Here is a 21,920-nt window from a genome sequence, read left to right on the forward strand (position 1 = left end):
TGTTTACCCCTCAGACGCTTAAATACCTGTTGGATTCTTGGGAGATAATGATATGACTTAGGGAAATAAGTGTGTGGTTTCCCCACCCCTGGTGCTGGTGAAGGCGGTTAGTGCTTCCGGACTTTCTGAAGCTCTTTGAAAACAACAGGGCAAATCAGATTCCAAAGCTTCACCTTCTGAAGGCTGAGCGTGTCTGGGCAGCGGCTGCATGATTTGGATGGAGTCATCACTGGCGAGGTCGAGCTGACTCAGCCAGGAAGCACTTGTTGCTCTTCTAAACTCCACGGCACCAGAGATGAAGTCAACTGTCTTCTTTTAAAAGCAACAGATCTGCCCTGTGAGTCCCTGTCACGTCTGCGGGAACTCAGTGTTTTTTCCACAGCTGGGCACCAGGACCTTCTCTCAGGTAAGAAAGCTTCTCTTTAGTGGGTTTCCATTCGGGAAAGCTTGATTGTTGGTGGGGGGCACTTTTTAGGGCACCTCAGGGTAAAGTTGGAGTTGGGTCAAGGGACGTTCTGGGTGAGAACAGCTGGTTCCCAGGCAGCTGGTACCCACCTGGTGGGCTGGCAGGCCCTGGGCTGAGTGACCACTCAGCTCGGGCTGCAGTGGCATGGAAATCTAACCCGGGCTTGGTTTCAGGTGTCTGTTCTAACAGTGGGACAATGAACCCTTTGGTGAAGCAACTACGAGTGGTCTCCTTAGGCTGGGGCTGTCCTACCTGTTTTGCCTTCCTACAACGGGCTTTGTGTTTTGGGTAGAACCCTTAGAGGGTCTCATGATAAACGCTGATGTATAGGAAAGCAGCAGCTCTCTGCAGAGCCTTCATTTGCTCATTCACTGGCTTGAATTCTTCCCTTCTTCCTCAGAGTATAGCAGGGACAAAGGCCCAGCTTCCTTGTCCTGACACGCAGGGACCTTGTGTAAACCATGGCTGTGCTCTCCTGTGGGGCAGAAGCGTGCAAACACATCTTAGAGCCTGTCCATGCGAGTTCTAAGTTTTGGTGTGTGTGCGTGCGTGTGTATGGTCGACCCGTGGTCCTAGGGGCCCCTGAAATCTCCCCGCCGCACTTTCTATGAGCTATATGAATCACTGCCACTAATTGAATCATACAGCTCTTACGAGCTCTGGAAGTCTCCGTAAAGACATCTTGGTGATGATGGAGGCGCCTACAGGGTGATAAATGGCTTTTGAGAGAGTTGAACCATAGTAAAGTGAAAACACTGAGAATTGCAGGGTCCCTCTATAACCTGACACAGAACCCTATCCCACACAGGATTCAGTGCTTTCATCTATAACCTCTGAAGGGAACAAAGAATTTCATTGAGATAAGAGATGCTTGTTTTGTTTTAAATGCAACTGCATACTGGCTGCGAGTGCCTGCTTACTCATTCACCTCAAACTTGGCACATCCAGAATTTATCATTACCTGAACTCTGCGGAACCTCCCCCGACTCCCATGTCCCCCAGCTACGTGAAAAGCACCTGGTTGTCCACGACAGATTTCTGGACTTCAACCTTGACCCCTCCTTCGCCCTCACGTTCCCACATCTAGTGTGGCAACACATCCCACAGATTCTGCCTCCAGTGATCTCTCAGATCCATCCACTCTCCCACTTCCATGGTTACTTTAAGCCCTTATCACCTTTTCCAGGAATACAGAAACCTCTTATCCCAGCTTCCTCTCTCCAGCCTCATCTTCCTGGGGCAGCCAGAGTGATGATTCTACAATGACTGATTGGCACCTGCACGATCTGATCCATCACTAGTCTGTTGATCTGTCTTCTTAATAGGCCTGAAAATTTTTCTCGCCTACCCATCCCACCACCCTACCTTGGTCCGTCCCACCAGCACTCTTTGCCTGAGTTATTGCAATAGCCGCTTAGCTGACCTCCCTGCTACCAGGCTCAGTCCCTTCCTAGTATAAGACACTTCAAGCTTCTTATCTTCCCAAGAATATTTTTTAAATTTTATTTATTTATTTTTGGCTGCGTTGGGTCTTCGTTGCTGTGCGCCGGCTTTCTCTAGTTGCAGCGACTGGGGGCTACTCTTCGTTGCGGTGTACGGGTATCTCATTGTGGTGGCTTCTCTTGTTGCAGAAACAGGCTCTAGAAAAGAGGGTTTCAGTAGTTGTGGCTCGCAGGCTCTAGAGCACAGGCTCAGCAGTTGTCACGCACGGGCTTAGTTGCTCCGTGGCATGTGGGATCTTCCCGGGCCAGGGCTCAAACCCGTGTCCCCTGCATTGGCAGGCGGATTCTTAACCATTGCGCCACCAGGGAAGTCCCTTCCCAAGCTTTTTAAGGACGTTTCTCATAAGAGCAGAACTTGAAACACTTATTACCCTATCTGGGGTTTAGAAGCATTAGCATTTCTAGGACTCGTGTGGATACTTCAAGGAGGGAGGCAGAGAGAATGGGGGGAGATGGGAGATGTATATTGCAGTGGGAAGATGGCTTGAAGAACACATAACACTCAGGCCCTGGAACCATGCAGGTCTGCAATGGAATCCTATCTCCCTACTTCCTAGTGTGGCTTTGACCAAATTGGTAAATTTTCTTAAGACTCATTTTCCTCAACTATGAAATAGAAATAATAATGCCTATTTCTCTGGGTGAATATGAATTAAATGAGAACATTTATGAAACACAGCCATTATGAGTTTTTAGTTCCTTTCCTTCTTTCCTTCTCTTTTACAACTTATAATCTCTATCATATATCTTGTAAGTATCCGTGTGTGTATGTATGTATCGAGTTTTGGCAAGGTGGGGAGGACTGGCAAAGAAATAGGTGAGAACTCTCTCAAGGAATTTGCGATTTACTTAGAGAGGTAAAGCAAACTTACATAGTATGAAAACATCGATAAAAAAAGCGTTCTGCCATTGTCATGTGGACAGTCCCAGTTGAGTACATAAGTGGGAAGAGCTTGAGAAAACAGGTCTGTGAATACCTGCAGACAGAGTGTAAGTAGATTTATATCAAGCAATTTTAGATTTAGGCTCTTTGGGGACTTAAAAATCATTGGCCTCTCTGATGTTGAAGTAAAACTTTCCAGAAGGCTTTCCACTTTTAGAGTGATTTAAGGACACACACATTAGAGTTTAAGTGACTTTACTCATTCATTCATTCATTCATTCATTCATCAAACACTTAATTGAACACCTACTCTGTGCCAATAGGTCCTCTATTATACTCTTCCATGGGACATGGATAATTCTCCTCTTCTTGAATCAGGGATAGCCTTAGAGACTTGATGATCAATAGGATAAGAAGAAAGTGACCTTCGGGGACCTCCATGGCTAGGTTCTCAGGAGCTTTGCAGCTTCCGCCTGGTTTTCCTGGCCCACTCACTCTGGGGGAAGCCAACCACCATATAAAGTCATGTGGTGGTAACCTGGCTCTCTGGGGTGGGGGGATCCCCCTGATTTGCAGTGTTTACCAGTTTTTATTCTATAAATACTCCCTCCCACCATGGCTGATTTCAAGCTACCAAAGTGACAACACTGAATGCAGGGTTGGAAAGAAATACACAGAATCAGTTCTTACAAATTTGTACAAACCAGTTCCAGTGCATGACGGCCAGTTACGCTTGAGGCCATCATCCTGTGAGAACACCCAACCTAACTAGATGGAGAGGCTCCATGGAGAGAAGCCCAACCAGCCGCAGATTTTCCAGCCATTCAGATTTAGACTACAGGAAAAAAGCCTACAGACGACTCCAGACTCAGCCACTATCTGACTGCAGCTGTATAGAAGACCCTGAGGGAGAACATGTCACTCAGTCCAGTCACCCCACAGCATTCTCAGAGATGTGACAAGTCATATTCTCTAGGTTTAGAGGTGGTTTGTTACACAGCAAAAATAACTGGAACAAGGTGGTATTCTTGTTTATCCAGAAGGCAACCCAGATTAAGCCTCCAAGGATGTGGAGGGGTAGAGGGATCTATCCAGAGAATTCTTTGTCCACGCATATTCTCAGGCCTCAGACCACTGAGGAAGAAAGCATTTCATTTAAAAAGGCCTGGGACTTCCCTGGTGGCACAGTGGTTAAGAATCCACCTGCCAATGCAGGGGACATGGGTTCATGCTCTGGTCTGGGAAGATGCCACATTCTGTGGAGCAAGTAAGCCCATGCGCCACAACTACTGAGACTGCGCTCTAGAGCCCATGAGCCACAACTACTGAGTCCGCGTGCCACAACTACTGACGCCCACTTGCCTAGAGTCTGTGCTCTGCAACAAGAGAAGCCACCGCAATGAGAAGCCTGTGCACAGCAACAAAGAGTAGCCCCTGCTTGTCGCAACTAGAGAAAGCCCGCTGGCAGCAACGAAGACCCAATGCAGCCAAAAGTAAATAAATAAATTTAGAAAAATAAATAAATAAAAAGGCCTGAGAAAGAGACTCAATGACTTTTCTAACTAGTTTTACCCTTATAACTAAATCAGTGAAAGAAATCTCTCTCTCTCTTTCTCTCACCTCCCCCCACCCCTCATCATCTGCCCCATCACTTCCCCATCTAACTCAACTCACATAAAACTCTGCTGGGATATCTCCCTTACCTGCTCTTTGGGCTCTGCTCCATCCTCCACATGGAATTTGCTGGGAGAAGCAGGCAGACAGAAAAAACATGAAGTCAAGGAAATGCCCAGAGTCCAGAGCCCTGGAGGAAAGCAACTGAGACCCCTAGAAAAGAGCAGCCAAGAGGAGAATTTAAAAACAGGCTCTAGGGCTTCCCTGGTGGCGCAGTGGTTGAGAGTCTGCCTGCCAATGCAGGGGACATGGGTTCGTGCCCTGGTCCGGGAGGATCCCATGTGCCGGGGAGCGGCTGGGACTGTGAGCTGTGGCCGCTGGACCTGCGCATCAGGAGCCTCTGCTCCGCGACGGGAGGGGCCACAACAGTGAGAGGCCCGCGTACCGCAAAAAAAAAAAAAAAACAGGCTTTAGTGGAGACACAGGGATTAGTGGTCAAAGCATGAGTCATTTTTTTTAAGCAACTTTATTATTATTATTGTTTAATTTTATTTATTTTTTGGCTGCTTGGGTCTTCATTGCTGCGTGCGGGCTTTCTCTAGTTGTGGCGAATGGGGGTTACTCTTCATTGCAGTGCGCGCAACGAGAACATTGTGGTGGCTTCTCTTGTTGCGAAACACAGACTCTAGGTGCACAGGCTTCAGTAATTGCAGCGCACGGGCTTCAGTAGTTGCAGCGCGTGGGCTCAGTAGCTGAAGCACGCGGGCTCTAGGTCACAGGCTCAGTAGTTGTTGTACACGGGCTTAGTTGCTCCAGGGCATGTGGTATCTTCCCAGACCAGGGCTGTAACTCGTGTCCCCTGCATTGGCAGGCAGATTCTTAACCACTGCTCCACTAGGGAAGTCCCAAAGCATGAGTTTTGAAATCAGATGACCTGGGTTCCAATCTGAATCCTGACATTTTCTATTTGGTTGACCCTGGAAAGTATCTAGACATCTCTCTTCTCGGTTTTCTTTATCTTTTTAATTTTTTTTTTTTTTTTTTTTTTTTTTTTTTAATTTATGGCTGTGTTGGGTCTTCGTTTCTGTGCGAGGGCTTTCTCTAGTTGTGGCAAGCGGGGGCCACTCTTCATCGCGGTGCGTGGACCTTTCACTATCGCGGCTTCTCCTGTTGCGGAGCACAGGCTCCAGATGCGCAGGCTCAGTAGTTGTGGCTCACGGGGCCCAGTTTCTCCGCGGCATGTGGGATCTTCCCAGACCAGGGCTCGAACCCGTGTTCCCTGCATTGGCAGGCAGATTCTCAACCACTGTGCCACCAGGGAAGCCCTTCTTTATCTTTTTAAATTCAAGTATAGTAGGTGATTAACAATGTTGTGTTAATTTCAGGCGTACAGCAAAGTGATTCAGTTATACATATGTATATCTATTCTTTTTCAGATTCTTTTCCATTATAGGTTATTACAAGATATTGAGTATAGTTCCCTGTGCTATACAGTAGGTCCTTGTTGTTTATTTTATGTAGTAGTGTGTATCTGTTAATCCCAAACTCCTAATTTATCCCTCCCCCACCCCCTTTCTCCTTTGGTAAACATAAGTTTGTTTTCTATGTCTGTGCCTCTATTTCTGTTTTGTAAATAAGTTTATTTGTGTCACATTTTAGATTCCACATATAAGTGATATCACATGATATTTGTCTTTCTCTGTCTGACTTACTTCACTAGTATGATAATCTCTAGGTCCATCCATGTTGCTGCAAATGGCATTATTTCATCCTTTGCTATGGCTGTCTTCTCAGTTTCTTCATCTTTAAAATTTGGATAATAATGCCATCTCACAAAGTTCTTGTGAAGATTAACTGAGACGATGCCTAATACCTGGGGCTGAATAAGTAGCAGTCAACCTTAGTAGTAGTGATAGTATTGGAGTCATACTAGTTTACTGTTGTCACAAGTCCCAGAGTCACAGGCTCTTCACAGGCCCAGAGATTCAGTCAGTCAGTCACACTACAGGTGACCAAGATTCAATAAGTACTTAAGTCAGACCAAATATCTATATTCTGAATGTTTATTCTACTGCCAATTTTCTTCTCTTATTGTCCCCCAAATATATTTCCAAAGGCTTTAAAAGCATGACTGTGCATTATTTCTCCTGTATCTTAAGCAATATGAATTAAAACCATATTTTCTTATTTCTTGTGAGTCCTCTTCTTACCTTCTACTGTGTAGCAGGTAGTTGAGTAGTTCAGTGATCAATACATTTTAACTATTATTATTTTTTAAATGCTGTTTAAGAAGAAATTGAAGTTGGGTGACTTTTGCAGGAATCCTGTGCCCAGGGTGCTCCAGAAACGTCAAGTTTACCATTTTGCAGATGGCATCACTGTGGTAGGACAATCAGGTTGAAGGATAACGTGATTCTTGGGAGCGAAGTGTGAGTGTTAAGTTCTCCTGCTTTATTTATATTTTGTGAATACGAGTTACTAAAACTTTAATCTATGAATTGACGTTAGGCAGACTTGTCTCATTAAATTTATGATTGGTCTAGTCATGTGGATTTTTTGAACAAAGAATAATGCAAACATTCAGACTGTTAAAGAAAAGCTGATTTGCATACTTCTAAAAAGCTTTTCTAATAAAATATTTATTGATTCACAAGTGTGTGCCCACTTCACCCAGCGTCCCCAGTGTCAACATTTTGTGTAACTGTAGTACAATATCAAAACTAGGTAATTGACATTGGTACAATCCATAAACCGTATTCAGATTTTATCAGTTATATGTGTACTCATTTGTGTATATGTGTATAATTGTATGTAATTTTGTCATGTTTATTTCAGGTAACTATCACCACAATCAAGATACAAAACTGTATCATCACCACATGGCTCTCTTGCACTATCCCTTTGCATCCATCCCCCTCATCCTTAACCCTTTGAAACCATTAATCTGTTGTCCATCTGTATAATTTTATTTCAGGAGCATTATATAAATGGAATCATGAGTATTTACGTGCATGAGATTGACTTTTTCCACTCGGCATAATTTTCTTAAGATCTATCCAAGTTGTTGCATGTATCAATAGTTGGTTCTTTTTTTACTGTTGAGTAGTAATCCACAGCATGGTTGTAGCAAAGTTTGTTTAATCTTTTGCCCATTTACCCATTGGAGGATATCTGGGTACTTTCCAGTTTGGGACTACTACAAATAAAGCTGCCATAAGCATTTGTATGCAAGTTTCTGCATGAACATGAGTTGTCATTTCTCTGGGATAAATGCCTGAGAGTACAATATCTGGGTCTCATGGTAAGTCCATTTCTAGTTTTAGGGTGAACAGAAAACTCTTTTCCAGAGTGGCCATAACTTTTTCATTACCACCAGCAGTGTGTAAGTAATGGAGTTTCTCTGCATCCTTGTCAGCATTTGGTGTTATTACTATTTTTTATTTTAGCCATTCTGATAGTTGGGTAGTGATAACATATTGTGATTTTAATTTGCATTTCCATAATGTCTAATGGTGTTGAACATTTTTTTTTTATGTGCTTCTTTGCCTTCTATATATCTTCTTCAGTGAAATGTCAAATTAATGACTTCTGCCCATTTTCTAACTGGATGCTTTGTTTTTTTTATTGTTGAGTTCTGTGAGTTCTTTATATATTCTAGATAAGCATCTATTTTTCAGATGTTTACAAACATTTTCTCCTGCATTGTAAATTTGTACATCATCCTCTAAATAAGGTCTTTCAAAGGGCAAAATTTTAAATTTTGATGAAGTCCAATTTGTCAATATTTCCTTTTATAGGTTGTTCTTTTAGAGCAAAGAATAAAAACTTTTTGCCTAGTCCTAGTTCTCAAAGATTTTCTCCCATTTTTTCCTAAAAACCTATAGTTTTACATTTAGATCTGTAATCCATTTTGAGATAGATTTGTGTAAGTCGAAGTTTAGGTCAAAGTTAATTTTTTTGCTTAAGTATGTTCAGTTGCTCTAGCACCATTTATTTAAAAGGCTATCTCTCCTTCATTCTGTTGGTTTTGAACCTTTGTCAAAAATCAAGTGAGTGGGGACTTCCCTGGTGGTCCAGTAGCTAAGACTCCGCACTCCCAAAGCAGGGGGCCTGGGTTCAATTCCTGATCAGGGAACTAGATCTCACATGCCACAACTAAGAGTTCTCACACCACAACTAAAGATTCCACAGGCCGCAACTAAAGACTCTGCAGGCCGCAACTAAAGATCCCACATGCTGCAACTAATACCCGGCACAGCCAAAAAAAAAAAAAAAATATATATATATATATATATATATATATATATATAAATTATATGGTGATCTATCATCAAAAATTATTTTAAAAAATCAAATGGATGTATTTGTATGATTCCGTATGTGGGTTTTCCATTGTATCCCATTGATCCATGTGCCTATCTGACAATACCACACCATCTAGGTGACTAAATCAAAAGCTATATAGTAAACCACACACCAGGCAGAGCGATTTCTCCCACATTAGTGGTCTCTTCTAAATTGCTTTGGTTATCTTCAGGTCTTTCACATTCCATATAAGTTTTACAAAATGCTTGCCTATGTCTACAAAAACCATGCTGGGATTTTGATAGGAATCTTGTTAAAGATGTAGTTTAATTTGGAGAGAAGACATTTTTACTAAGCTGAGTCTTCCAGTTCTTGAATGTGGAAAATTTCTGTGCTATTTAGGTCTCCTACGGTTTCTTTCATCAGTACTTTGTAATTTTCAGCATGCAGATTCTGTACATGTTTTGTTAGGTTTATAACTAAGTATTTCATTTTCTTTGGAACAATTGAAAATGGTATTGCATTGTTAAATTACCTTTTTCATGTATACATTTAGTATATAGAAATACAATGACTATTTTTCTTCTCTTTTTCCCCCAGCTTTATTGAGGTATGATTGACAAATAAGAATATATATTTAAGGTAAACTATGTGCTATTTTGATATACACACACATTGTGAAATGATTATGATAATCAAGCTAATTAACATGTCAGTCAGCTCACATAGTTACCATTTGTGTGTGTGTGTGTGTGTATTGTGAGAACATCTGAGGAGATTATTCAAGATCTTACTCTCTTAGCAAATTTCAAGTGTACATTATTAAACTATTGTCACAATGCTGTACATTATGTCTCCAGAATGTATTCATCTTATAATTGAATGTTTGTATCTTTTGATCAATATCTTCCCAAAACACAATTAAATGTTCTGTGTTGATATTGAATCCTATAATCATGCTGAACTTGCTTACTAGTTCTGGGTTTTTTTGTTTTGTTTTTTGTAGATTCCTTGGGATTTTCTACAGAGATCATCTGCAAATAGAGATTGTTTTAATTTCCCCTTTCCAATCTGTATGACTTTTATTTCTTTGTCTTGCTTTATTGCGCTGGCTAGAACTTTCAGTTCTATGTTGAGTAAGAGTAGTGAGACAGACATCTTTACCTTGTTCCCAATCTTAGAGGAAAAGCCTTCAGTCTTTCTGTCAACATTAAGGATAATGTTAAGGGGGGTGGTGGTGGTGGGATGAACTGGGAGATTGGAATTGACATATATACACTAATATGTATAAAATAGATAAGTAATAAGAACCTGCTGTATAAAATAAATAAATAAAATTAAAAAAAAAGAATAATGTTAACTGTAGATTTTTTTTCAGGTACTCTTGATCAAGTTGGGAAAATTTTCCTCTATTCCTAGTTTGTTGAAAGTTTGCATCATGAATGAGTGTTGAATGTTTTTAAATGTTTTTCTGCATCAATTGATATGATCATATGTTTTTTCTTCTTTAGCCTGTTGATAGCGGGGATTACATTTGAATGATTTTTAAATTTGAGCAAGCTTTGCATATCTGAAATAAATCCCACTTGGTCATGTATATAGTTCTTTTCTATAAAGAGCTGCTGGATTCAACTTAATGATATTTTTTGGAGAAGTTTTGCATCTCAGTTCCTGAGAGTTATTGATTTGTAGTTTTCCTTTTCTGTACTGTCTTTGTCTAGATTTGGTATCAAGGTAATACTGGCCTCATAAAAAGAGTTGCAAAGTGATTCCTTCTCTGTATTTTTTGGATATGATTATGTAAAATTGGTGTTAATTCTTTAAATGCTTGATAAAATTCTCCAGTGAAATAGTTTGGATATAGAGATTTCTTTTGCAGGAGCTCTTTAAGTATAAATTCAATTTTTATAATAATTGTAGAACTATTCACATTACTTATTTCAGCTTGACTGAGTTTTCATTGTTTATGGTTTTCAAGGTATTAGTCCATTCCTTTGATGTTGTTGAACTTAAAAGTGTAAAATTGTCCATATATTTCCTTATTATCTTTTTAATGGCTACAGGATCTGTAGCAATATCTCCTCTTTCATTCCTGATGTTGGTAATTTGTGTCTTTTTTTCTTTTTATCTTTATCAGTCTAGCTAGAGGTTTACTGATCTTAGTGATTTTTTTTTTCTCATAACAACCAGCTATTTGTTTTACTGATTTTCTCTATTGTGTTTCTGTTTTCAGTTTAATGTATTTCTGATGTTATCTTTATTATTTCCTTCCTATCTCGTTTCTTATTTCTGTTATTTTTAAACTCTATATTTTGCATTTTTTTTAAAATAACTTCTATTTCTTTGCTTGGATTTTATATTTTTTCATTTGTTTCAAGAGAATTTGTAATTATTTATTGAAGCATTTTTATAACAGCTGCTTTAAAAATCCTTGTCAGAAATTTCCAACAGCTGATTCACCTCAATGTTGGCAATGGTTGATTGTCTTTTCTCATTCAAGTTGTGTTTTTCTTGGTTCTTGGTATGATGAATGATTTCCAATTATATTTTGGACATTTTGGATAACATGTTAGGAGACTCTTGATCACACTTAAATATTTCATTTTGGTAGCAGTCACCCTACTTAGACTTTTTTTTTTTAATCTTTATTGGAGTATAATTGCTTTACAATGGTGTGTTAGTTTCTGCTTTATAACAAAGTGAATCAGCTATACATATATCCCCATATCTCTCCCCTCTTGCATCTCCCTCCCTCCCACCCTCTGTATCCCACCCCTCTAGATGGTCACAAAGCACCGAGCTGATCTCCCTGTGCTATGTGGCTGCTTCCCACTAGCTATCGGTTTTACTTTTGGTAGTGTATATATGTCCATTCCACTCTCTCACTTTGTTCACCTTCCCCCTCCCTGTGTCCTCAAGTCCATTCTCTAGTAGGTCTGCATCTTTATTCCCATCCTGGCCCTAGGATTTTCATGACCATTTTTTTTTAGATTCCATATATATGTGTTAGCATATGGTATTTGTTTTTCTCTTTCTGACTTACTTCACTCTGTATGACAGACTCTAGGTCCATCCACCTCACAACAAATAACTCAATTTCATTTCTTTTTATGGCTGAGTAATATTCCATTGTATATATGTACCCCATCTTCTTTATCCATTTATCTGTCGATGGACACTTAGGTTGTTTCCATGTCCTGGCTATTGTAAATACAGCTGCAATGGACATTTTGGTACATGACTGTTTTTGAATTATGGTTTTCTAAGGGTATGTTCCCAGTAGTGGGATTGCTGGGTCATATGGTAGTTCTATTTTTAGTTTTTTAAGGAACCTCCATACTGGTCTCCATAGTGAATGTATCAATTTACATTCCCACCAACAGTGCAAGAGGGTTTCCTTTTCTCCACACCCTCTCCAGCATTTACTGTTTGTAGATTTTTTGATGATGGCCATTCTGACTGGTGTGAGATAATATCTTATTGTAGTTTTGATTTGCATTTCTCTAATGATTAATGATGTTGAGCATTCTTTCATGTGTTTGTTGGCAATCTGTATATCTTCTTTGGAGAAATGTCTGTTTAGGTCTTCTGCCCGTTTTTGGATTGGGTTTTTTGTTTTTTTAATATTGAGCTGCATGAGTTGTTTATATATTTTGGAGATTAATCTTTTGTTGGTTAATTCATTGGCAAATATTTCCTCTCATTCTGAGGGTTGTCTTTTTGTCTTGTTTTTAGTTTCCTTTGATTTGCAAAAGTTTTTAAGTTTCATTAGGTCCCATTTGTTTATTTTTGTTTTTATTTCCATTTCTCTAGGAGGTGGGTCAAAAAGGATCTTGCTGTGATTTATGTCATAGAGTGTTCTGCCTATGTTTTCCTCTAAGACTTTTATAGTGTCTGGCCTTACATTTAGGTCTTTAATCCATTTTGAGTTTTGAGTAGCATCTTTAGGATTCTCTGTGTATAGTATCATGTCATCTGCAAACAGTGAGAGCTTTACTTCTTCTTTTCTGATTTGGTTACCTTTTATTTCTTTTTCTTCTCTGATTGCTTTGGCTAAAACTTCCAAAACAATGTTGAATAATAGTGGTGAGAGTGGACATCCTTGACTTGGTCCTGATCTTAGTGGAAATGCTTTCAGTTTTTCACCATTGAGGACGATGTTGGCTGTGGGTTTGTCATATATGGCCTTTGTTATGTTGAGGTAAGTTCCTTCTATGCCTACTTTCTGGAGGGTTTTTAACATAGTGGGTGTTGAATTTTGTCGAAAGCTTTCTCTGCATCTATTGAGATGATCATATGGTTTTTCTCCTTCAATTTGTTAATATGGTGTATCACATTGGTTGATTTGCATATAAGGAACAATCCTTGCATTCCTGGGATAAACCCTACTTGATCATGGTGTCTGATCCTTTTAATGTGCTGTTAGATTCTGTTTGCTAGTATTTTGTAGAGTTTGCATCTATGTTCATCAGTGATATTGGCCTATAGTTTTCTTTCTTTGTGACATCTTCATCTGGTTTTGATATCAGGGTCATGATGGCCTCATAGAATGAGTTTGGGAGTGTCCCTTCCTCTGCTATATCTTGGAACAGTTTGAGAAGGATAGGTTTTAGCTATTCTATAAATGTTTGAAAGAATTCGCCTGTGAAGCCATCTGGTCCTGGGCTTTTGTTTGTTGGAAGATTTTTAATCACAGTCTCAATTTCAGTGCTTATGATTGGTCTGTTTATAGTTTCTATTTCTTCCTGGTTCAGTCTTGGCATGTTGTGCATTTCTAAGAATTTGTCCATTTCTTCCAGGTTGTCCATTTTATTGGCATAGAGTTGCTTGTAGTAATCTCTCATGATCCTTTGTATTTCTGCAGTGTCAGTTGTTACTTCTCCTTTTTCATTTCTAATTCTATTTATTTGAGTCTTTTCCCTTTTTTTCTTGATGAGTCTGGCTAATGGTTTATCAATTTTGTTTACCTTCTCAAAGAACCAGCATTTAGTCTTATTGATCTTTGCTATTATTTCCTTCATTTATTTCTGCTCTGATCTTTATGATTTCTTTCCTTCTGCTAACTTTGGGGATTTTATCCTTCTTTCTCTAATTGCTTTAGGTGTAAGGTTAGGTTGTTTATTTGAAGGGTTTTTTGTTTCTTAAGGTAGGATTGTATTGTTATAAACTTCTCTTTTAGAACTGCTTTTGCTGAATACCATAGGTTTTGGGTCATCATGTTTTCATTGTCTTTTTTTTTTAGGTATTTTTTGATTTCCTCTTTGATTTCTTCAGTGATCTCTTGGTTATTAAATAGTGTATTGTTTAGCCTCCATGTGTTTGTATGTTTTACAGATTTTTTTCCTGTAATTGATATCTAGTCTCATAGCGTTGTGCTCGGAAAAGATACTTGATATGATTTCAATTTTCTTAAATTTACCAAGGCTTTATTTGTGACCCAAGATATGATCTATCCTGGAGAATGTTCCATGAGTCCTTGAGAAGAAAGTGTATTCTGTTTTTTTTGGATGGAATGTTCTATAAATATCAATTAAGTCCATCTTGTTTAATGTATCATTTAAAGCTTGTGTTTCCTTACTTATTTTCATTTTGGTTGATCTGTCCATTCGTGAAAGTGGGTGTTAAAGTCCCCTACTATTGTGCTACTGCCGATTTCCCCTTTTATGGCTGTTAGTATTTGCCTTATATATCAAGGTGCTCCTATGTTGGGTGCATAAATATTTACAATTGTTATATCTTCTTGTTGGATTGATCCCTTGATTATTATGTAGTGTCCTTCTTTGTCCCTTGTAGTAGTCTTTGTTTTAAAGTCTATTTTGTCTGATATGAGAATTGCTACTCCAGTTTTCTTTTGATTTCCATTTGCATGGAATATATTTTTCCATCCCCTCACTTTCAGTCTGTGTGTGTCCCTAGGTCTGAAGTGGGTCTCTTGTAGACAGCATATATATGGGTCTTGTTTTTGTAGCCATTCAGCCAATCTGTGTCTTTTGGTGGGAGCATTTAATCCTTTTACATTTAAGGTGATTATCGATATGTATGTTCTTATTACCATTTTCTTAATTGTTTTGGGTTTGTTATTTTAGGTCTTTTCCTTCTGTTGTGTTTGCTGCCTAGAGAAGTTGCTTTAGCATTTGTTGTAAAGCTGGTTTGGTGGTGCTGAATTCTCTTACCTTTTGCTCGTCTGTAAAGGTTTTAATTTCTCAGTCGAATCTGAATGAGATCCTTGCTGGGTAGAGTAATCTTGGTTGTAGGCTTTTTTTCCCTTTCATCACTTTCAGTATGTCCTGCCACTCCCTTCTGGCTTGCAGAGTTTCTGCTGAAAGATCGGCTGTTAGCCTTATGGGATTCCCTTGTATGTTATTTGTTGTTTTTCCCTTGCTGCTTTTAATATTTTTTCTTTGTACTTAATTTTTGATAGTTTGATTAATATGTGTATTGGCATGTTTCTCCTTTGATATATCCTGTATGGGACTCTCTGCACTTCCTGGACTTAATTAACTATTTCCTTTCCCATATTAGGGAAGTTTTCAACTATAATCTCTTCAAATATTTTCTCAGTCCCTTTCTTTTTCTCTTCTTCTTCTGGGATCCCCATAATTCAAATGTTGGTGCGTTTAATGTTCTCCCGGAGGTCTCTGAGACTTTCCTCACTTCTTTTCATTCTTTTTTCTTTATTCTGCTCTGCAGTAGTTATTTCCACTATTTTATCTTCTAGGTTACTTATCCGTTCTTCTGCCTCAGCTATTCTTTTATTGATTCCTTCTAGAGAATTTTTAATTTCATGTATTGTGTTGTTGTTCATCATTGTTTTGTTTGCTCTTTAGTTCTTCTAGGTCCTTGTTAAACGTTTCTTTTATTTTCTCCATTCTATTTCCAAGGTTTTGGATCATATTTATTATCATTATTCTGAATTCTTTTTTAGGTAGACTGCCTTTTTCCCCTTCATTTGTTTGGTAGGGTGGGTTTTTACCTTGTTCCTTCATCTGCTGTGTGTTTCTCTGTCTTCAGTTTGTTTAACTTACTGTGTGGGGTCTCCTTTTTGCAGGCTGCAGGTTTGTAATTCCCATTGTTTTTTGTGTCTGCCCCCAGTAGCTAAGATTAGTTCATTGGGCTGTGTAGGCTTCCTGGTGGAGGGTACTGGTGCCTGTGTTCTGGTGGATGAGGCTGGATCTTATCTTTCTGGTGGGCAGGTCTGCATCTGGTGGTGTTTTTTGGGGTCTCTGTGACCTTATTACAATTTTAGGCAACCTCTCTGCTAATGGGTAGGGTTGTGTTCCTGTCTTGCTAGTTGTTTGGCATTGGGTGTCCAGCACTGTAACTTGCTGGTCATTGAGTGGAGCTGGGTCTTGGCGTTGAGATGGAAATCTCTGGTAGATTTTCACCATTTGATATTATGTGGAGCTGGGAGGTCTCTGGTGGACCAATGTCCTGAACTCGGCTCTCCCACCTCAGAGGCACAGGTCTGACTCTTGGCCGGAGCACCAAGACCCTGTCATCCACATGGCTCAGAATAAAAGGGAGAAAAAAAGAAAGAAAGAAAAATAAATAAAATAAATTTATTAAAATAAAAAATAATTATTAAAAATAAAAAAGAATTTAAAAAGTAATAAAAAAAGAAAGAAAGGAGAGCAACCAAACCAGAAAACAAATCCACCAATGATAACAAGTGCTAAAATCTATACTAAAACAAACAAACAAAAAAACAGAAAAAAAAATGGACAGACAGAACCATAGGACAAATGGTAAAAGCAAAGCTATACAGACAAAATCACACACAGAAGCATACACATACACACTGATAAAAAGAGAAAAAGGGAAAAGAAAAATATATATCTTTGCTCCCAAAGTCCACTGCCTCAATTTTGGGATGATTTGTTGTGTATTCAGGTCTTCCACACATGCAGGTACATCAGGTTGATTGTGGAGATTTAATCCGCTGCTCCTGAGGCTGCTGGGAGAGATTTCCCTTTCTCTTCTTTGTTCTCACAGCTCCGGGGGCTCAGCTTTGGATTTGGCCCTGCCTCTGTGTGTAGGTCACCTGAGGGCATCTGTTTTTTCCTCAGACAGGACGTGGTTAAAGGAACAGCTGATTCGGAGGCTCTGGCTCACTCAGGCCAGGAGGAGGGAGGGGTACGGATGCGGGGCGAGCCTGCGGCGGCAGAGGCCGGCGTGACCTTGCACCAGCCTGAGGCGTGCCGTGCATTCTCCCGGGTAAGTTGTCCCTGGATCACAGGACTCTGGCAATGGCGGGCTGCACAGGCTCCCGGGAGGGGAGGTGTGGATAGTGACCTGTGCTTGCACACAGGCTTCTTGGTGGCTGTAGCAGCAGCTTTAGCGTCTCATGCCCATCTCTGGAGCTCCTTTAAGCGGCGCTCTTAATCCCCTCTCCTCGCGCACCACGAAACAAAGAGGGAAGAAAAATTCTCTTGCCTCTTCGGCAGCTCCAGACTTTTTCCCGGACTCCCTCCCGGCTAGCCGTGGTGCACTAACCCCTTAAGGTTGTGTTCACGCCGCCAACCCCAGTCCTCTCCCTGGGATCCGACCTCCGAAGCCCGAGCCTCAGCTCCCAGCCCCCGCCCGTCCCGGTGGGTGAGCAGACAAGCCTATCGGGCTGATGAGTGCTGGTTGGCACCGATCCTCTGTGCGGGAATCTCTCCGCTTTGCCCTCCGCACCCCTGTTACTGTGCTCTCCTCCATGGCTCCGAAGCTTCCCCCCTCCGCCACCCGCCATCTCTGCCCGTGAAGGGCCTTCCTAGTGTGTGGAAACCTTTCCTCCTTCACAGCTCCCTCCCACAGGTGCAGGTCCCGTCCCTATTCTTTTGTCTCTGTTTTTTCTTTTTTCTTTTGCCCTACCCAGGTACGTGGGGAGTTTCTTGCCTTTTGGGAGGTCTGAGGTCTTCTGCCAGCGTTCAGTAGGGGTTCTGTAGGAGTTGTTCCACGTGTAGATGTATTTCACATGTGTTTGTGGGGAGCAAGGTGATCTCCACTTCTTGCTCTTCTGCCATCTTGAAGCTCCTCCCCTATTTAGACTTAAAGTACAGGTTCTGGCCAACTTTTGTGAGCTGTAGTTGCAATGACAATTTGTTTTCAGCGCTCTTGCAATACTAATATGGGCTTCCTTGTTCCTCTGGGATTATTTGGGCTCTTGCTTTATTACTGCAAGAGCCTCCTGGGCTGCTTGGTGGATGTGGAGTGGGTGATGTGTCCCTAGCCAGGCAATTTCTGGGGGGAAAAGTAATGTCAGGAAGGGATTCTAGCCATACTAGATATTAAAGCCTGTCATGACATTTACAATAATTAAAATACTGGTGCAACACTAGAGAGATCATGGAAAAGCATGAAGAGTCCAGAAATAGATCCAATAAAGATAGCAATGTGGTATTTCAATCTAGTAGCACTGGGATAATTGACCACCACTTGGAAAGAGTCCACTTTTTAAAAAGTAGCCAATTATCCCAATACAGTTTATTGAGTAATCCATCTTTTCCCCACTGACTTGAAATGTCAATTTTTTTCATATACCAAATCAATTTCATTGATTATTTTTTAAACTTTTTATTCTAGTCAAAACAGTTTATTCCAGGAATAAGATTACCCTCTTTGAATTACTTTAGCTTTATAATTTGTTGTGTTATCTGAGAAAGTAAATATCCTCTCAAACCCTGCCATTATTTTTCAAATCAAAAATTTCTAGGCTAATAACCAAAATATATTAGTGTGAAAAAAAAGCTGGTCACAGCAAAAAAAAAGTATGTGTGTGTGTGTTTGTATACTATTCATGTGTGTGTCTCTCTCTATATATACATATATTTGTATGTATAAATACATGTGCATATATGTACATATATATTTGCATAGGCATAGACAATTTTTGGAAGGGCACGCATGAATCTAAAATAGTTACTTCCAGGGAGTGAGACTGTTGGGGATTCTATTGATGAGTGAGACTTACTTTTTTCCACTTTGGACAATTCTCCACTTTTTATGTATTCTTTAAAAAACAAATACGTATTTCTTTCATAATTAAAAACAGTACATGATTTTCTCTGTCAGAAATCCAAGCCTGTACAAGGGCATATCATGTATATTAGTGTTTCTCAATTGTGACTACACATTAGAATTACTTGCGAAGCTTTTAAGAAATACGGATGCCCAGGGACCTGCCCCCAGAGATTCTGATTTCACAGGTCTGGGAGAGGCCGTGGGCATCAGGGTATTTTGAAAGTACCCCAGGTAGTTATGATGTGCAGTCACGGTTGAGAACCGTGATGTGAGGTTTTAAAGGGTCCCCAGAAGGCCACCGCAATGAGGTCTTTTCAGAATATAATTATTTGGGAATGCAACCCAAAGTAATCCATCACATCTCTATCAGGCTAAATGTCGGCATGAGATGGAGTGCAAACAAGTCCAGAGGGAGGTGATGGAAAGAGCTTTGCTTGAATGTGTGTGAAAGCATCCATCTCTGTAGTAGGCCTTTTTGTTGAAAGGTATAGATTCATTCAGTCTTCCTCCATACATAAGGGATTCATATAAACTAATCATGACCATAAAAGATACAGAAATCTCATAGAAAACCAGAAATAGCAAAACAGCTGTGCCTCAGTAGCCCAGATTGTGTTTGATACTGGAAGGTTCCAACAGAGAATCAAGGTTACTTGGAGACCCTCCCATAGGAGGCTTTCAAAATTCTTTCATCTGGAGAACTGCTTTGTGAAAATGAAATGCCTTTGGAAGCCTGATCTGGAAAACAGATCAAAGAGGAGCCTGAAGAAACCTGAGAATTGACTGGAAACCCCACATTATTGTAATGCTTTCTGCTTCTTGTGTGTGTGTCTTCTTCTGATACTTCTCCCTATCGACTGCCTGATTCTGCTTGTATAATACTGATAGAGGAGCTGATTGGCCCAACTAGTCCACAGTGGTCTGTCTCTGGTTGGACAAGTTTTTCCACACCAGGTGACTACAGAGATGGAGCTAACAGTTCATGAGTCATACGCCTATTCATCCCTGGTCACCCAGGCCAGAGAGGGCCTGGGGAGAACAAGTGGGTACATAAAACTGCCTTGGGATTGCAGGGAGAAGGTGTGGGTAAGGCAGTTCCCCTTAGAATGGGAAAGTGGACGGAACATCCACCACGATTAACCTGCCCAGGCCAAGCACTAAGTTGGTCATCGGTGAGTGCTGAATTGGAGGAGGTTTTCAATGGGGTGTGAAACTGTTTAAATTCAAGCAAAGATGTTAAAGAAAAACTGTCAGGAATGAATAGATGGCCCTTGCATGCTGTACATCTCCAAAGGTCTTTTCTTGCTCTATGAATCTGGGTTTTTTAAAAGTCTTAACAGCAGCCTAGGAGGTCTAGGAGAATGGAATTCATGTTCCCTTGTGATTAGCTCTGGGCCACATGTGGCTTTTGGGCACTTGAGGTGTGGCTGGTACAAATTGACTGTGCTGTAATTGACTGGGTTTTGAAGGCTGGGTAGGAATAAAAGAAATCTGACATTCTCATTAGTAATTTTTTGTACTGAATACATGTTGAAATACTATTTTGGATATAGTGGGTTAAAGAAAATATATTATTAAAATTAATTTCACCTGTATTACTTTTTTAAAAATGTGGCTATTAGAAACTTTAAAATGATACATGTGACTCACATTATCTTTCTCATGGACAGCTGGGTTAGATGGTGACTCAGCTATCTCCCCCTGCACAGGTCTGGCTGTAAAGATCTGTGTATGAACGACAGTTCTTTGCTGTGGGGCCCACATCAGTATATTATTCTTGGTTCATAATCAGAGCTGTGGCAGTTCATCTTGCTCTGGCTCTCTCTCTCTTTGCCCCGTAGACTGCAGCCTGATTCCTTTTCTCAAACAGAACCACCTAATCCTCTCCTGTGGTTTTCCAACATCCCATACTCAGGCAGCATTGTTCACGACTCTGCATCAGCAAGTCCTTACAGAACTTTGCTGTGCCTCTTGGCCTCTGTTAGTCTTTCCTGCCTCATTTTCCCCCTTCCTTTCCAGGACCAGCACACAGCAAATGTTTCGCATTTGTATTCTTGCCCACTTTTTACAAATGTCCTTCTCCGGGAAGGCTGTCCTTTTCCAGCAGCCTTCCTTTGGGGACAAATGACTGCTTCCTAATGCTTTGTCACAGTTTATCCTGGTTCCCCATGGAATGAAGTTTGTGGATGGGACTAAGTCACTTCCAGAAGTGTATCTACTTAAAGAGTTAATAATGATTTTAATGAAAACAACTACTATTGCCATTTATTGAGTTTTATTACTGGCCAGGATCTATACGAGGTATATTATAGATATTTCTTATTTAACCCTGACAGCAACTTCACAAAGTATGATCCCCTATGACAGATGGGAAAAATTAGGTTCAATGACATTATATCCCTTGCTTACAGTTCTTGCTAGGAAATGGTGGACTTGTGATTTAAATCTAGATCTGTTCCCAAAGTCCTTGCTCTTACCCATTACATTTAACACTGCCTCCTGGATGCTCTGTCACCTCCCAAGTTGGGCAACTCCAAGTTGGAATTCAATGCTGCATATCAAGTGATATCTATAAGCAAATTTGCTGTGCATTTGCATATTGTTTTGACGATTCTGCAGCTGACATACAATTCTCATGAAACTCTGATAAAGATGGAATAATGGACTTTATGAGCCCTATTTCATACACTGGAAAAACTGAGCTCCAACAAGATGAAGTGATTCATCTGGGGTTACAATTTGAGTAGCAATCACAAGCCAGGCAAGAACCCAGTTTTCTCAAAATATTTATTCTTTTTCTTTGCTCATCAGGGTGTCCTTGGGCATTATGCTGCCTGGATGGCAGCATATGGTGGCAAATCATGTGTTATGCTTGTTGATTTAACATGAGTTATGTGAAGAGTTTGCAGGCACAGACTCATTTGAGTTTCTCAGCTGTAGGTGTGTCAGTTTCATTCATTTAGCAAGCATTGCCTGAGCCCAAGTCTGGCCAGCCATTGTGCTAACAGTGGGCACGAAAGGGTGGATAAGATATGATTTTGTCCTAAGAAGACTACCTTCTAAAGAGGACGACAATCGTCTTGTAAAGAGATTATCATCCAGTGGAAAAGTGTGGTCTTAATGGACTATAAAAAGTTCTGAGAAG

General features: G+C 40.3%; 1 protein-coding gene across 9 annotated transcripts in view; it reads left to right on the forward strand.

The window, feature by feature from the left end:
• The first annotated feature begins 254 nt into the window (after positions 1-254).
• The window catches only part of AMOTL1 (angiomotin like 1), a 175,618-nt gene continuing 153,952 nt past the window's right edge, over positions 255-21,920 (forward strand). For 2 of the 9 annotated variants that reach the window (XM_067750736.1, XM_067750738.1), the window contains exons 1-3: positions 255-406; positions 6,785-6,894; positions 9,371-9,412. Coding sequence is in view for 1 of the 9 variants with exons in the window: in XM_067750734.1 (XP_067606835.1) it covers positions 16,910-16,984 (75 nt within the window). In the remaining 8 variants the exon portion in view is untranslated. Of the gene's footprint in view, positions 407-6,784; positions 6,895-9,370; positions 9,413-16,836; positions 16,985-21,920 lie in introns of those variants that run through there. The other 7 variants (XM_067750735.1, XM_067750739.1, XM_067750737.1 and 4 more) reach the window with 4 other exon arrangements.

The sequence above is a fragment of the Pseudorca crassidens genome, chromosome 9 (assembly GCF_039906515.1).
Source record: "Pseudorca crassidens isolate mPseCra1 chromosome 9, mPseCra1.hap1, whole genome shotgun sequence".
Taxonomy (NCBI): domain Eukaryota; kingdom Metazoa; phylum Chordata; class Mammalia; order Artiodactyla; family Delphinidae; genus Pseudorca; species Pseudorca crassidens.